We start from the raw sequence: 16,946 nt of genomic DNA, 5'->3' as shown, positions 1-16,946 counted from the left end.
AATAACACCTTTTCATCAGGAGGTCCCGCCCAGTGGGCGGGGCTTACTCAGGATAAATATCCCGGCCTTGATCCACAGATTGACAATGACTCTTGGATGAGTCCAGATGAAACTGAACATTTTTTTTACACTTGTTTTTGTTGCACTTTTTCAGACTCAAATTTAAATCCAAATGGAGAATTAAACCCTTAAAAAACTCAAACTCTGAAATGTGGAAGAAAATTCAAAAATGTTTTCAAAGTTTGAAATTCAAAATCTGACGAAACAAATGCTTTGTTTAAAATAAATAATACGACAAATGTTTCAGGAGTTTTTAATCTTCAAAAAGCACAAATTCTTTTCAGATTTTCAAATGATTTTCACAAAAACTTCACTGAGGTCGAAAAACTCTTAAGTTTAACTCTAAAGTATAAACTTTTCCCTTTTCTAAATAAATATTAATGAAAATAAGACTTAAGGCTTTTTTATTTCATCCAATTTTATGAATTTAAATTCATCTGTGACTTTTCCAAAGGAAAAACTGAAAATTTTAATTTAATTAAATAAACTGCAGAGGCCCCGGGTCAGAGCGGGGCCCGGGTCAGAGCGGGGCCCGGGTCAGAGCGGGGCCCGGGTCAGAGCGGGGCCCGGGTCAGAGCGGGGCCCGGGTCAGAGCGGGGCCCGGGTCAGAGCGGGGCCCCGGGTCAGAGCGGGGCCCGGGTCAGAGCGGGGCCCGGGTCAGAGCGGGGCCCGGGTCAGAGCGGGCCCCGGGTCATACTCGTTGGTCAGTGAAGACCACAGTGATCATTAAAGGCTCTTTACCCTCGAACCACAGGCTCGTGGGTTCAAGAGGTTTGTAAAGAGAGATGACAGACTCCGGCGGGCCCCCCAGACTCCGGCGGGCCCCCCAGACTCCGGCGGGCCCCCCAGACTCCGGCGGGCCCCCCAGACTCCGGCGGGCCCCCCAGACTCCGGCGGGCCCCCCAGACTCCGGCGGGCCCCAGAGGTTTTCTTTGCATAGATGAATTAAAGTGAAATAAATAAATACAGCTCCTCTTTACAATTTAAATAAACCTTTTTCAAATACTTCTGGAACAAAAACGCTGCAAAAACACTTTTCTGATGTGGTCTCCATGGAGACGGCTCTGCCTGCAATGTCCCACTGCACAGCATTAAACCGGTGTTTCTACAGCTCCAAACACTTCAAATGAAGCGGTGAAGATAGAGAATATTAATGAAGAAACTAAACGACTCTGAAGGAATTTAAGTTTAAACAGAAACAATAAAACTGAGTTCAACTCTTCAGACTCAAACAAACACAACCTGCTTTAATGCCACTGCGGAACTTTACAGGCAAAGCCACAAGCCACAGGGAACTGGAGCTGCAGCTAACGAGCTAACGAGCTAACGAGCTAGATCCCGGTGCAGATGTCATGAGTCACATGGTTCATTAGTTAAGACTGTTGCAGCTCTAACGAGATCATCTGAACTGAACTTTAACACTTCAAACTTCCACAGTCATCATGATGCCCCTCCCACAGTCACATGCCCCTCCCACAGTCATCATGATGCCCCTCCCACAGTCATCATGATGGCCCTCCCACAGTCATCATGCCCCTCCCACAGTCAGATGCCCCTCCCACAGTCATCATGATGCCCCTCCCACAGTCATCATGATGCCCCTCCCACAGTCATCATGATGCCCCTCCCACAGTCATCATGATGCCCCTCCCACAGTCACATGCCCCTCCCACAGTCAGATGCCCCTCCCACAGTCATCATGATGCCCCTCCCACAGTCATCATGATGCCCCTCCCACAGTCAGGTGCCCCTCCCACAGTCAGATGCCCCTCCCACAGTCACATGCCCCTCCCACAGTCACATGCCCCTCCCACAGTCAGAACACATGAACATTTTGTCTCATTGGAACAGAAGTTGTGTTTTTGCAGTAGAGAAAGAAAAATAGGCATAAATAAATAATGGCCTTTGTGTGACGCCCCCGTGTGTCAGAGAGGCTCCTCCCCCTGCAGCCGGCTCGGCTCCACCCCCTGCAGGCGGTTGCAGGCGGCTCAGCTCCAGCACTGCGCCCTCTTGTGGTCGTAGTGGGCGATGAGGCGTTTGATGTGGGACAGTTTGTGGTGCAGATATTCACAGCGCTGCTTCTCCTCCTGATAGTTCGGGCTCAGCTGAGGAAACAACAAAGATCTAATGTTTGAAGCTCTGAGGAACTAGAACAGTCAATACGTCCGGCTTTAGTCCGGCTTTAGTTAGTCCGGCTTTAGTTAGTCCGGCTTTAGTTAGTCCGGCTTTAGTTAGTCCGGCTTTAGTTAGTCCGGCTTTAGTCCGGCTTTAGTCCGGCTTTAGTCCGGCTTTAGTCCGGCTTTAGTCCGGCTTTAGTCCGGCTTTAGTCCCGCTTAAGAGTAATAGTCACTCTAAATATCACTCTTAATAGAGTAATAGTCTCTTAATAGAGTAATAGTCTCTTAATAGAGTAATAGTCTCTTAATAGAGTAATAGTCTCTTAATAGAGTAATAGTCACTCTTAATAGAGTAAAAGTCTCTTAATAGAGTAATAGTCACTCTTAATAGAGTAATAGTCACTCTTAATAGAGTAATAGTCACTCTTAATAGAGTAATAGTCACTCTTAATAGAGTAATAGTCACTCTTAATAGAGTAATAGTCACTCTTAATAGAGTAATAGTCACTCTTAATAGAGTAATAGTCACTCTTAGAGTAATAGTCACTCTTAATAGAGTAATAGTCACTCTTAATAGAGTAATAGTCACTCTTAATAGAGTAATAGTCACTCTTAATAGAGTAATAGTCACTCTTAATAGAGTAATAGTAGAGTGGCGTGCTTGGAGGGTCTGGAGCTCCTCACCCGTTTGATCTTCTTGTACTCCCTCAGAACCTCCTCCTGGACCTTCTGTGAACACATGGGAGGGCATCTGATCACTCATTCTGAAGCATCTACACCTGAGCTCTGGCTGGAGTGTCTTTTACTCGAGTACTTTGAGCCCCACATTGAGTTTATTCTTCTGACGTGTCACTGAGCGTTACCAAAGGTCAAAGGTCATTATTCTCATTCATTATGTCATGTTAATGTTTGTCTGACCTTTAAGAACACGTTCTGTTCCATGTTCTATAAAACACTCTCCTCCAGAGGTCAAACTCTGTTCATTTGGAAGAAAGGTTGGTGATGATGACCATCGTGATGACCATCGTGATGATGACCATCGTGATGATGACCATCGTGGTGATGATGACCATCGTGGTGATGATGACCATCGTGATGATGATGACCATCGTGATGATGATGACCATCGTGATGATGACCATCGTGATGATGACCATCGTGATGATGAAGACCATCGTGATGATGACCATCGTGATGATGACCATCGTGATGATGAAGACCATCGTGATGATGAAGACCATCGTGATGATGAAGACCATAGTGATGACCATAGTGATGATGAAGACCATCGTGATGATGATGACCATCGTGATGATGACCATCGTGAAGACCATCGTGAAGACCATCGTGAAGACCATCGTGACGACCATCGTGACGACCATCGTGACGACCATCGTGATGACGAAGACCATCGTGACGAAGACCATCGTGATGACCATCGTGATGACCATCGTGATGACCATCGTGATGATGAAGACCATCGTGATGATGAACATCGTGATGAAGACCATCGTGATGATGAAGACCATCGTGATGATGAAGACCATCGTGATGATGATGACCATCGTGATGATGATGACCATCGTGATGATGACCATCGTGATGATGACCATCGTGATGATGAAGACCATCGTGATGATGAAGACCATCGTGATGACCATCGTGATGATGACCATCGTGATGATGACCATCGTGATGATGAAGACCATAGTGATGATGACCATCGTGATGATGACCATCGTGATGATGATGACCATCGTGATGATGACCATCGTGACGACCATCGTGATGAAGACCATCGTGATGACCATCGTGATGATGACCATCGTGATGACGAAGACCATCGTGATGATGAAGACCATCGTGATGACCATCGTGATGATGACCATCGTGATGACCATCGAGATGACGAAGACCATCGTGATGACGAAGACCATCGTGATGATGATGACCATCGTGATGACCATCGTGATGATGACCATCGTGATGACGAAGACCATCGTGATGACGAAGACCATCGTGATGACGATGACCATCGTGATGATGAAGACCATCGTGATGAAGACCATCGTGATGATGAAGACCATCGTGATGATGAAGACCATCGTGATGAAGACCATCGTGATGATGAAGACCATCGTGATGAAGACCATCGGGATGATGAAGACCATCGTGATGATGAAGACCATCGTGATGATGATGACCAGTGGCCCAAACTTTTTGACTCAAGGGCCACATTGGGTTCTAACATTTGGCCGAGGGGCGGGGCCAGGAAAATATTGTGTGTTTGTGTGAACTAATGAATTACCATAATTTTTATTTTGTTACAATTTGACCTGTAACTTGTAACAAAGCAACAAATGCACAAACAAATGGGGTGCACGGTGGCAAAGGCGGTTAGCGCTCTTGCCTCCCAAGAAGGAGATCATGGCGTTCATCGTGATGATGAAGACCATGTGTCAGACGATTCTAATGACGTCTTTGTCTCAATCAGGACCGAACGCTTCAGGTTCATCATAACAACACACACAGGGAGGGCATCTGACACACACAGGGAGGGCATCTGACACACACAGGGAGGGCATCTGACACACACAGGGAGGACATCTGACACACACAGGGAGGACATCTGACACACACAGGGAGGGCATCTGACACACACAGGGAGGACATCTGACACACACAGGGAGGACATCTGACACACACAGGGAGGGCATCTGACACACACAGGGAGGGCATCTGACACACACAGGGAGGGCATCTGACACACACAGGGAGGGCATCTGACACACACAGGGAGGACATCTGACACACACAGGGAGGACATCTGACACACACAGGGAGGGCATCTGACACACACAGGGAGGACATCTGACACACACAGGGAGGTCATCTGACACACACAGGGAGGACATCTGACACACACAGGGAGGGCATCTGACACACACAGGGAGGACATCTGACACACACAGGGAGGACATCTGACACACACAGGGAGGGCATCTGACACACACAGGGAGGACATCTGACACACACAGGGAGGACATCTGACACACACAGGGAGGTCATCTGACACACACAGGGAGGGCATCTGACACACACAGGGAGGGCATCTGACACACACAGGGAGGGCATCTGGCACACACAGGGAGGGCACCTGACACACACAGGGAGGTCACCTGACACACACAGGGAGGTCATCTGACACACACAGGGAGGTCATCTGACACACACAGGGAGGGCATCTGACACACACAGGGAGGTCATCTGACACACACAGGGAGGGCATCTGACACACACAGGGAGGTCATCTGGCACAAACCTGGTGCTCCGGCGTTCCTGGAGTCAGACTCTTGCACTGCGAGTCAAGCCGAGAGAACCTGTGTGTGATGTTCTCCACTCGAGCGTGAAGTCGTCTGTACTCGTCGTACTCGGCGTTAAAGTCGTCTTTGTAACGCTGCCTTTCCTCCAGCGACGCCAGCGCAGAGTACGTCCTGAGGAACACAAGAGAACATCCTGAGGAACACAAGAGAACGTCCTGAGGAACACAAGAGAACATCCTGAGGAACACAAGAGAACGTCCTGAGGAACACAAGAGAACATCCTGAGGAACACAAGAGAACGTCCTGAGGAACACAAGAGAACATCCTGAGGAACACAAGAGAACGTCCTGAGGAACACAAGAGAACGTCCTGAGGAACACAAGAGAACGTCCTGAGGAACACAAGAGAACGTCCTAAGGAGAACGTCCCGAGGAACACAAGAGAACGTCCCGAGGAACACAAGAGAACGTCCCGAGAAACTCTTTAGTTTTAGTCTAGATTTAGAGAAATTATAGACTTTTTGTCCAGTTTTAGATGAAATTGTCGTGTTAATTTAGTCAACTAAAGCCAGAGAAAGACATTTGACTCATAGAAGGTCGTCAGAACATGAGGAGCATGAGGAACATGGAGCATGAGGAACATGGAGCATGATGAACATGGAGCATGATGAACATGAGGAGCATGAGGAAAATGAGGAGCATGAGGAGCATGAGACGCATGATGAACATGAGGAGCATGAGACGCATGATGAACATGAGGAACATGAGGAGCATGAGGCGCATGAGGAACATGAGGCGCATGAGGAACATGAGGCGCATGAGGAACATGAGGCGCATGAGGAACATGGAGCATGAGGAACATGGAGCATGAGGAACATGAGGCGCATGAGGAACATGAGGCGCATGAGGAACGAGGCGCATGAGGAACATGGAGCATGAGGAACATGGAGCATGAGGAACATGAGGCGCATGAGGAACATGAGGCGCATGAGGAACATGGAGCATGAGGAACATGGAGCATGAGGAACATGATGAACATGATGAACATGAGGCGCATGAGGAGCATGAGGAGCATGAGACGCATGATGAACATGAGGAGCATGAGGCGCATGAGAAACATGAGGAGCATGAGGAACATGAGGCGCATGAGGAGCATGATGAACATGAGGCGCATGATGAACATGAGGCGCATGAGGAACATGAGACGCATGAGGAACATGAGACGCATGAGGAACATGAGGAGCATGAGGAACATGAGACGCATGATGAACATGAGGCGCATGAGGAGCATGAGGCGCATGAGGAACATGAGGAGCATGAGGAACATGAGGAGCATGAGGAACATGAGGAACATGAGGCGCATGAGGAACATGAGGAACATGATGAACATGAGACGCATAATGAACATGAGGAGCATGAGGAACATGAGGCGCATGAGGAACATGAGGCGCATGAGGAACATGAGGCGCATGAGGAACATGAGGCGCATGAGGAACATGAGGCGCATGAGGAACATGAGGCGCATGAGGAACATGAGGCGCATGAGGAACATGAGGCGCATGAGGAACATGAGGCGCATGAGGAACATGAGGCGCATGATGAACATGAGGAGCATGATGAACATGAGGAGCATGATGAACATGAGGAGCATGAGGCGCATGAGAAGCATGAGGCGCATGAGAAGCATGAGGCGCATGAGGAACATGAGGCGCATGAGGAACATGAGGCGCATGAGGCGGATGAGGAACGAGGTGGATGATGAACATGGAGCATGAGGCGCATGAGAAGCATGAGGCGCATGAGGAACATGAGGCGCATGAGGAACATGAGGCGCATGAGGAACATGAGGCGCATGAGGAACATGAGGCGCATGAGGAACATGAGGCGCATGAAAATGAGGAGCATGAGGAACATGAAGCGCATGAGGAACATGAGGCGCATGAGGAACATGAGGCGCATGAGGAACATGAGGCGCATGAGGAACATGAGGCGCATGAGGCGCATGATGAACATGAGCAGCATGAGGCGCATGCGGAACATGAGGCGCATGAAAATGAGGAGCATGAGGAGCATGAGGCGCATGAGAAGCATGACGCACATGAGGAGCATGAGGCGCATGAGGAACATGAGGCGCATGAAAATGAGGAGCATGAGGCGCATTAGGAACATGACGCGCATGAGGAACATGAGGCGCATGAGGAACATGAGGCGGAACATGAGGCGCATGATGAACATGAGGCGCATGATGAACATGAGGCGCATGAGGAACATGGAGCATGAGACGCATGATGAACATGAGGCGCAGTAGGAGCATGAGGAGCATGAGGCGCATGAGGAGCATGAGGAACATGAGGAGCATGAGGCGCATGAGGAACATGAGACGCATGAGGAACATGAGACGCATGATGAACATGAGGAGCATGAGGCGCATGAGGAACATGAGGAGCATGAGGGGCATGAGGAACATGAGGAGCATGAGGGGCATGAGGAACATGAGACGCATGAGGAACATGAGACGCATGATGAACATGAGGAGCATGAGGAACATGAGGAACATGATGAACATGAGACGCATGATGAACATGAGGAGCATGAGGCGCATGAGGAACATGAGGAGCATGAGGAACATGAGACGCATGAGACGCATGATGAACATGAGGAGCATGAGGCGCATGATGAACATGAGGCGCATGAGGAACATGAGGCGCATGAGGAACATGAGGAGCATGAGGAACATGAGACGCATGATGAACATGAGGAGCATGATGAACATGAGGAGCATGAGGCGCATGAGGAACATGAGGCGCATGAGGAGCATGAGGCGCATGAGGAACATGAGGCGCATGATGAACATGAGGCGCATGATGAACATGAGGCGCATGAGGAACATGAGGAGCATGAGGAGCATGAGGCGCATGAGGAACATGAGGAGCATGAGGAACATGAGACGCATGATGAACATGAGACGCATGATGAACATGAGGCGCATGATGAACATGAGGCGCATGATGAACATGAGGAGCATAATGAACATGAGGAGCATAATGAACATGAGGAGCATAATGAACATGAGGAGCATGAGGCGCATGAGAAGCATGAGGCGCATGAGAAGCATGAGGCGCATGAGGAACATGAGGCGCATGAGGCGGATGAGGCACGAGGTGGATGATGAACATGAGCATGAGGCGCATGAGAAGCATGTGGCGCATGAGGAACATGAGGCGCATGAGGAACATGAGGCGCATGAGGAACATGAGGCGCATGAGGAACATGAGGCGCATGAGGAACATAAGGCGCATGAGGAGCATGAGGCGCATGAGGCGCATGAAGCGCATGAGGAACATGAGGCGCATGAGGCGGATGAGGCACGAGGTGGATGATGAACATGAGCATGAGGCGCATGAGAAGCATGTGGCGCATGAGGAACATGAGGCGCATGAGGAACATGAGGCGCATGAGGAACATGAGGCGCATGAGGAACATGAGGCGCATGAGGCGCATGAAGCGCATGAGGCGCATGAGGAGCATGAGGCGCATGAGGAACATGAGGCGCATGAGGAACATGAGGCGCATGAGGAACATGAGGCGCATGATGAACATGAGCAGCATGAGGCGCATGAGGAACATGAGGCGCATGATGAACATGAGCAGCATGAGGCGCATGAAAATGAGGAGCATGAGGAGCATGAGGCGCATGAGGAACATGAGGCGCATGAAAATGAGGAGCATGAGGAGCATGAGGCGCATGAAGCGCATGAGAAGCATGACGCACATGAGGAGCATGAGGCGCATGAGGAACATGAGGCGCATGAAAATGAGGAGCATGAGAAGCATGAGGCGCATGAGGAGCATGAGAAGCATGAGGCGCATGAGGAGCATGAGGCGCATGAGGAGCATGAGGAGCATGAAAATGAGGAGCATGAGGCGCATTAGGAACATGAGGCGCATGAGGAACATGAGGCGCATGAGGAACATGGAGGAGCATGAAGCGCATGAGGCGCATGAGGAACATGAGCATGAGGCGCATTATGAGCATGAGGCGTATGAGGCGCATGAGGGGCATGAGGCGCACGAAGAACATGAGGCGCATGAGGAACATGAGGAGCAGGAGGAGCATGAGGCGCACGAGGAGCATTATGAGCATGAGGAGCATGAGGAGCATGAGGCGCATTATGAACATGGAGGCGCATGAGGCGCATGAGGAACATGAGGCGCATGAGGCGCATGAGGAACATGAGGCGCATGAGCATGAGGCGCATGAGAAGCATGAGGCGCATGAGAAGCATGAGGCGCATGATGAACAGAGGCGCATGATGAACATGAGGCGCATGATGAACATGAGGCGCATGATGAACATGAGGCGCATGATGAACATGAGGCGCATGATGAACATGAGGCGCATGATGAACATGAGGCGCATGATGAACATGAGGCGCATGAGGAGCATGAGGCGCATGAGGAGCATGATGAACATGAGGAGCATGAGGCGCATGAGGAGCATGAGGCGCATGAGGGGCATGAGGCGCATGAGGCGCATGAGGCGCATTAGACGCATGATGAACATGGAGCATGAGACGCATGAGGAGCATGAGGCGCATGAGGAACATGAGGCGCATGAGGAACATGAGCAGCATGAGGCGCATGCGGAACATGAGGCGCATGAGGAACATGAGGCGCATGAGGAACATGAGGCGCATGAGGAACATCAGGCGCATGAGGAACATCAGGCGCATGAGGAACATGAGGCGCATGAGGAACATGAGGCGCATGAGGAACATGAGGAACATGAGGAGCATGAGGAACATGAGGCGGATGAAAATGAGGAGCATGAGGAGTATGAGGCGCATGAAAATGAGGAGCATGAGGAGCATGAGGCGCATGAGGCGCATGAGGAACATGAGGCGCATGAGGAGCATGAGGAGCATGAGGAGCGTGAGGCGCATGAGGCGCATGAGGAACATGAGCATGAGGCGCATTATGAGCATGAGGCGTATGAGGCGCATGAGGGGCATGAGGCGCATGAAGAACATGAGGCGCATGAGGAACATGAGGAGCAGGAGGAGCATGAGGCGCATGATGAACATGAGGCGCATGATGAGCATGAGGCGCATGATGCGCATGAGGAGCATGAGGCGCATGAGGCGCATGAGGAGCATGAGGCGCATGAGGAGCATGAGGCGCATGAGGAACATGAGGCGCATGAGGAACATGAGGCGCATGAGGAACATGAGGCGCATGAGGAACATGAGGCGCATGAGGAACATGAGGCGCATGAGGAACATGAGGCGCATGAGGAACATGAGGCGCATGAGGAACATGAGGCGCATGAGGAACATGAGGAACATGAGGCGCATGATGAACATGAGGCGCATGATGAACATGAGGCGCATGATGAACATGAGGCGCATGATGAACATGAGGCGCATGAGGAGCATGAGGAGCATGAGGAACATGAGGAGCATGAGGAACATGAGGAGCATGAGGAGCATGAGGAGCATGAGGAACATGAGGCGCATGAGGCGCATGAGGCGCATGAGGAGCATGAGGAGCATGAGGAGCATGAGGAGCATGAGGCGCATGAGGAGCATGAGGAGCATGAGGAGCATGAGGCGCATGAGGCGCATGAGGCGCATGAGGAACATGAGGAGCATGAGGAGCATGAGGAGCATGAGGAGCATGAGGAGCATGAGGAGCATGAGGAGCATGAGGAGCATGAGGCGCATGAGGCGCATGATGAACATGAGGCGCATGAGGAGCATGAGGAGCATGAGGCGCATGAGGCGCATGAGGAGCATGAGGCGCATGAGGCGCATGAGGAGCATGAGGCGCATGAGGAACATGAGGCGCATGAGGAGCATGAGGCGCATGAGGAGCATGAGGAGCATGAGGAGCATGAGGAGCATGAGGCTCTGGGACTGAAAAGGCAAGTTTATTTGTAGAGCACATTTCATACACAAGGCAATTCAAAGTGCTTCACAGCAGGAAAAATGCATTAAAATCACAAAGAAATTACAGAAATACAATAAAATTAACTAAATTAAAAATGATCAATCCAACTGATTGTCTAAACTAATAAAATCACAAACAAAAGAGAAAAGTGCAAAGAAAAAATCCTTTCAGTCAAACACAGCTAAACAAAACTGTTTTTAGCTTAGATTTGAACATTGTCAGAGCAGAATCTGTCTCACATCTTCAGGAAGAATGTTCCAGATTTGAGCTGCATAAAACTGAAACAGATTCACCATGTTTAGTCCTGACTCTGGCACCAGCAGGAGGCCGGTCCATGTTTAGTCCTGACTCTGGTACCAGCAGGAGGCCGCTCCATGTTTAGTCCTGACTCTGACACCAGCAGGAGGCCGGTCCATGTTTAGTCCTGACTCTGGCACCAGCAGGAGGCCGGTCCATGTTTAGTCCTGACTCTGGCACCAGCAGGAGGCCGGTCCATGTTTAGTCCTGACTCTGGCACCAGCAGGAGGCCGGTCCATGTTTAGTCCTGACTCTGGCACCAGCAGGAGGCCGGTCCATGTTTAGTCCTGACTCTGGCACCAGCAGGAGGCCGGTCCATGTTTAGTCCTGACTCTGGCACCAGCAGGAGGCCGGTCCATGTTTAGTCCTGACTCTGGCACCAGCAGGAGGCCGGTCCATGTTTAGTCCTGACTCTGGCACCAGCAGGAGGCCGCTCCATGTTTAGTCCTGACTCTGGCACCAGCAGGAGGCCGCTCCATGTTTAGTCCTGACTCTGGCACCAGCAGGAGGCCGGTCCATGTTTAGTCCTGACTCTGGCACCAGCAGGAGGCCGGTCCATGTTTAGTCCTGACTCTGGCACCAGCAGGAGGCCGGTCCATGTTTAGTCCTGACTCTGGCACCAGCAGGAGGCCGGTCCATGTTTAGTCCTGACTCTGGCACCAGCAGGAGGCCGGTCCATGTTTAGTCCTGACTCTGGCACCAGCAGGAGGCCGGTCCATGTTTAGTCCTGACTCTGGCACCAGCAGGAGGCCGGTCCATGTTTAGTCCCGACTCTGGCACCAGCAGGAGGCCGGTCCATGTTTAGTACATGAGGAACATGAGGCGCATGAGGAACATGAGGCGCATGAGGCGCATGAGGCGCATGAGGAACATGAGGCGCATGAGGCGCATGATGAACATGAGCAGCATGAGGCGCATGCGGAACATGAGGCGCATGAAAATGAGGAGCATGAGGAGCATGAGGCGCATGAGAAGCATGACGCACATGAGGAGCATGAGGCGCATGAGGAACATGAGGCGCATGAAAATGAGGAGCATGAGGCGCATTAGGAACATGACGCGCATGAGGAACATGAGGCGCATGAGGAACATGAGGCGGAACATGAGGCGCATGATGAACATGAGGCGCATGATGAACATGAGGCGCATGAGGAACATGGAGCATGAGACGCATGATGAACATGAGGCGCAGTAGGAGCATGAGGAGCATGAGGCGCATGAGGAGCATGAGGAACATGAGGAGCATGAGGCGCATGAGGAACATGAGACGCATGAGGAACATGAGACGCATGATGAACATGAGGAGCATGAGGCGCATGAGGAACATGAGGAGCATGAGGGGCATGAGGAACATGAGGAGCATGAGGGGCATGAGGAACATGAGACGCATGAGGAACATGAGACGCATGATGAACATGAGGAGCATGAGGCGCATGAGGAACATGAGGAACATGATGAACATGAGACGCATGATGAACATGAGGAGCATGAGGCGCATGAGGAACATGAGGAGCATGAGGAACATGAGACGCATGAGACGCATGATGAACATGAGGAGCATGAGGCGCATGATGAACATGAGGCGCATGAGGAACATGAGGCGCATGAGGAACATGAGGAGCATGAGGAACATGAGACGCATGATGAACATGAGGAGCATGATGAACATGAGGAGCATGAGGCGCATGAGGAACATGAGGCGCATGAGGAGCATGAGGCGCATGAGGAACATGAGGCGCATGATGAACATGAGGCGCATGATGAACATGAGGCGCATGAGGAACATGAGGAGCATGAGGAGCATGAGGCGCATGAGGAACATGAGGAGCATGAGGAACATGAGACGCATGATGAACATGAGACGCATGATGAACATGAGGCGCATGATGAACATGAGGCGCATGATGAACATGAGGAGCATAATGAACATGAGGAGCATAATGAACATGAGGAGCATGAGGCGCATGAGAAGCATGAGGCGCATGAGAAGCATGAGGCGCATGAGGAACATGAGGCGCATGAGGCGGATGAGGCACGAGGTGGATGATGAACATGAGCATGAGGCGCATGAGAAGCATGTGGCGCATGAGGAACATGAGGCGCATGAGGAACATGAGGCGCATGAGGAACATGAGGCGCATGAGGAACATGAGGCGCATGAGGAACATGAGGCGCATGAGGAACATGAGGCGCATGAGGCGCATGAAGCGCATGAGGCGCATGAGGCGCATGAGGAACATGAGGCGCATGAGGCGGATGAGGCACGAGGTGGATGATGAACATGAGCATGAGGCGCATGAGAAGCATGTGGCGCATGAGGAACATGAGGCGCATGAGGAACATGAGGCGCATGAGGAACATGAGGCGCATGAGGCGCATGAAGCGCATGAGGCGCATGAGGAGCATGAGGCGCATGAGGAACATGAGGCGCATGAGGAACATGAGGCGCATGAGGAACATGAGGCGCATGATGAACATGAGCAGCATGAGGCGCATGAGGAACATGAGGCGCATGATGAACATGAGCAGCATGAGGCGCATGAAAATGAGGAGCATGAGGAGCATGAGGCGCATGAGGAACATGAGGCGCATGAAAATGAGGAGCATGAGGAGCATGAGGCGCATGAAGCGCATGAGAAGCATGACGCACATGAGGAGCATGAGGCGCATGAGGAACATGAGGCGCATGAAAATGAGGAGCATGAGAAGCATGAGGCGCATGAGGAGCATGAGAAGCATGAGGCGCATGAGGAGCATGAGGCGCATGAGGAGCATGAGGAGCATGAAAATGAGGAGCATGAGGCGCATTAGGAACATGAGGCGCATGAGGAACATGAGGCGCATGAGGAACATGGAGGAGCATGAAGCGCATGAGGCGCATGAGGAACATGAGCATGAGGCGCATTATGAGCATGAGGCGTATGAGGCGCATGAGGGGCATGAGGCGCACGAAGAACATGAGGCGCATGAGGAACATGAGGAGCAGGAGGAGCATGAGGCGCACGAGGAGCATTATGAGCATGAGGAGCATGAGGAGCATGAGGCGCATTATGAACATGGAGGCGCATGAGGCGCATGAGGAACATGAGGCGCATGAGGCGCATGAGGAACATGAGGCGCATGAGCATGAGGCGCATGAGAAGCATGAGGCGCATGAGAAGCATGAGGCGCATGATGAACAGAGGCGCATGATGAACATGAGGCGCATGATGAACATGAGGCGCATGATGAACATGAGGCGCATGATGAACATGAGGCGCATGATGAACATGAGGCGCATGATGAACATGAGGCGCATGATGAACATGAGGCGCATGATGAACATGAGGCGCATGAGGAGCATGAGGCGCATGAGGAGCATGATGAACATGAGGAGCATGAGGCGCATGAGGAGCATGAGGCGCATGAGGGGCATGAGGCGCATGAGGCGCATGAGGCGCATTAGACGCATGATGAACATGGAGCATGAGACGCATGAGGAGCATGAGGCGCATGAGGAACATGAGGCGCATGAGGAACATGAGCAGCATGAGGCGCATGCGGAACATGAGGCGCATGAGGAACATGAGGCGCATGAGGAACATGAGGCGCATGAGGAACATCAGGCGCATGAGGAACATCAGGCGCATGAGGCGGATGAGGAACATGAGGCGCATGAGGAACATGAGGCGCATGAGGAACATGAGGAACATGAGGAGCATGAGGAACATGAGGCGGATGAAAATGAGGAGCATGAGGAGTATGAGGCGCATGAAAATGAGGAGCATGAGGAGCATGAGGCGCATGAGGCGCATGAGGAACATGAGGCGCATGAGGAGCATGAGGAGCATGAGGAGCGTGAGGCGCATGAGGCGCATGAGGAACATGAGCATGAGGCGCATTATGAGCATGAGGCGTATGAGGCGCATGAGGGGCATGAGGCGCATGAAGAACATGAGGCGCATGAGGAACATGAGGAGCAGGAGGAGCATGAGGCGCATGATGAACATGAGGCGCATGATGAGCATGAGGCGCATGAGGAGCATGAGGCGCATGAGGCGCATGAGGAGCATGAGGCGCATGAGGAACATGAGGCGCATGAGGAACATGAGGCGCATGAGGAACATGAGGCGCATGAGGAACATGAGGCGCATGAGGAACATGAGGCGCATGAGGAAAATGAGGCGCATGAGGAACATGAGGAGCATGAGGAACATGAGGGGCATGAGGAACATGAGGAGCATGAGGGGCATGAGGAACATGAGACGCATGAGGAACATGAGACGCATGATGAACATGAGGAGCATGAGGCGCATGAGGAACATGAGGAACATGATGAACATGAGACGCATGATGAACATGAGGAGCATGAGGCGCATGAGGAACATGAGGAGCATGAGGAACATGAGACGCATGAGACGCATGATGAACATGAGGAGCATGAGGCGCATGATGAACATGAGGCGCATGAGGAACATGAGGCGCATGAGGAACATGAGGAGCATGAGGAACATGAGACGCATGATGAACATGAGGAGCATGATGAACATGAGGAGCATGAGGCGCATGAGGAACATGAGGCGCATGAGGAGCATGAGGCGCATGAGGAACATGAGGCGCATGATGAACATGAGGCGCATGATGAACATGAGGCGCATGAGGAACATGAGGAGCATGAGGAGCATGAGGCGCATGAGGAACATGAGGAGCATGAGGAACATGAGACGCATGATGAACATGAGACGCATGATGAACATGAGGCGCATGATGAACATGAGGCGCATGATGAACATGAGGAGCATAATGAACATGAGGAGCATAATGAACATGAGGAGCATGAGGCGCATGAGAAGCATGAGGCGCATGAGAAGCATGAGGCGCATGAGGAACATGAGGCGCATGAGGCGGATGAGGCACGAGGTGGATGATGAACATGAGCATGAGGCGCATGAGAAGCATGTGGCGCATGAGGAACATGAGGCGCATGAGGAACATGAGGCGCATGAGGAACATGAGGCGCATGAGGAACATGAGGCGCATGAGGAACATGAGGCGCATGAGGCGCATGAAGCGCATGAGGCGCATGAGGAGCATGAGGCGCATGAGGAACATGAGGCGCATGAGGAACATGAGGCGCATGAGGAACATGAGGCGCATGATGAACATGAGCAGCATGAGGCGCATGAGGAACATGAGGCGCATGATGAACATGAGCAGCATGA

The 16,946-nt window shown here is 51.5% G+C and overlaps 1 protein-coding gene across 1 annotated transcript in view; it reads right to left on the bottom strand.

Annotated features, from left to right (window-relative positions):
- Positions 1 to 1,849: 1,849 nt before the first annotated feature.
- Positions 1,850 to 16,946, bottom strand: part of ell2 (elongation factor for RNA polymerase II 2) — a 34,497-nt gene continuing 19,400 nt past the window's right edge. The window contains exons 10-12 of the mRNA XM_072459524.1: positions 5,500 to 5,671; positions 2,862 to 2,906; positions 1,850 to 2,165 (exon numbers count right to left, since the gene is read on the bottom strand). Coding sequence (XP_072315625.1) covers positions 2,049 to 2,165; positions 2,862 to 2,906; positions 5,500 to 5,671 — 334 coding nt within the window. The 3' untranslated portion in view covers positions 1,850 to 2,048. The remainder of the gene's footprint in view (positions 2,166 to 2,861; positions 2,907 to 5,499; positions 5,672 to 16,946) is intronic.

This window comes from Eucyclogobius newberryi, unplaced genomic scaffold (genome assembly GCF_026437365.1).
Source record: "Eucyclogobius newberryi isolate DKJ021-1_F unplaced genomic scaffold, fEucNew1.0.hap1 SCAF_23, whole genome shotgun sequence".
NCBI classification, from domain to species: Eukaryota; Metazoa; Chordata; class Actinopteri; order Gobiiformes; family Gobiidae; genus Eucyclogobius; species Eucyclogobius newberryi.
This window is presented reverse-complemented; position numbering and strand designations above follow the sequence as displayed.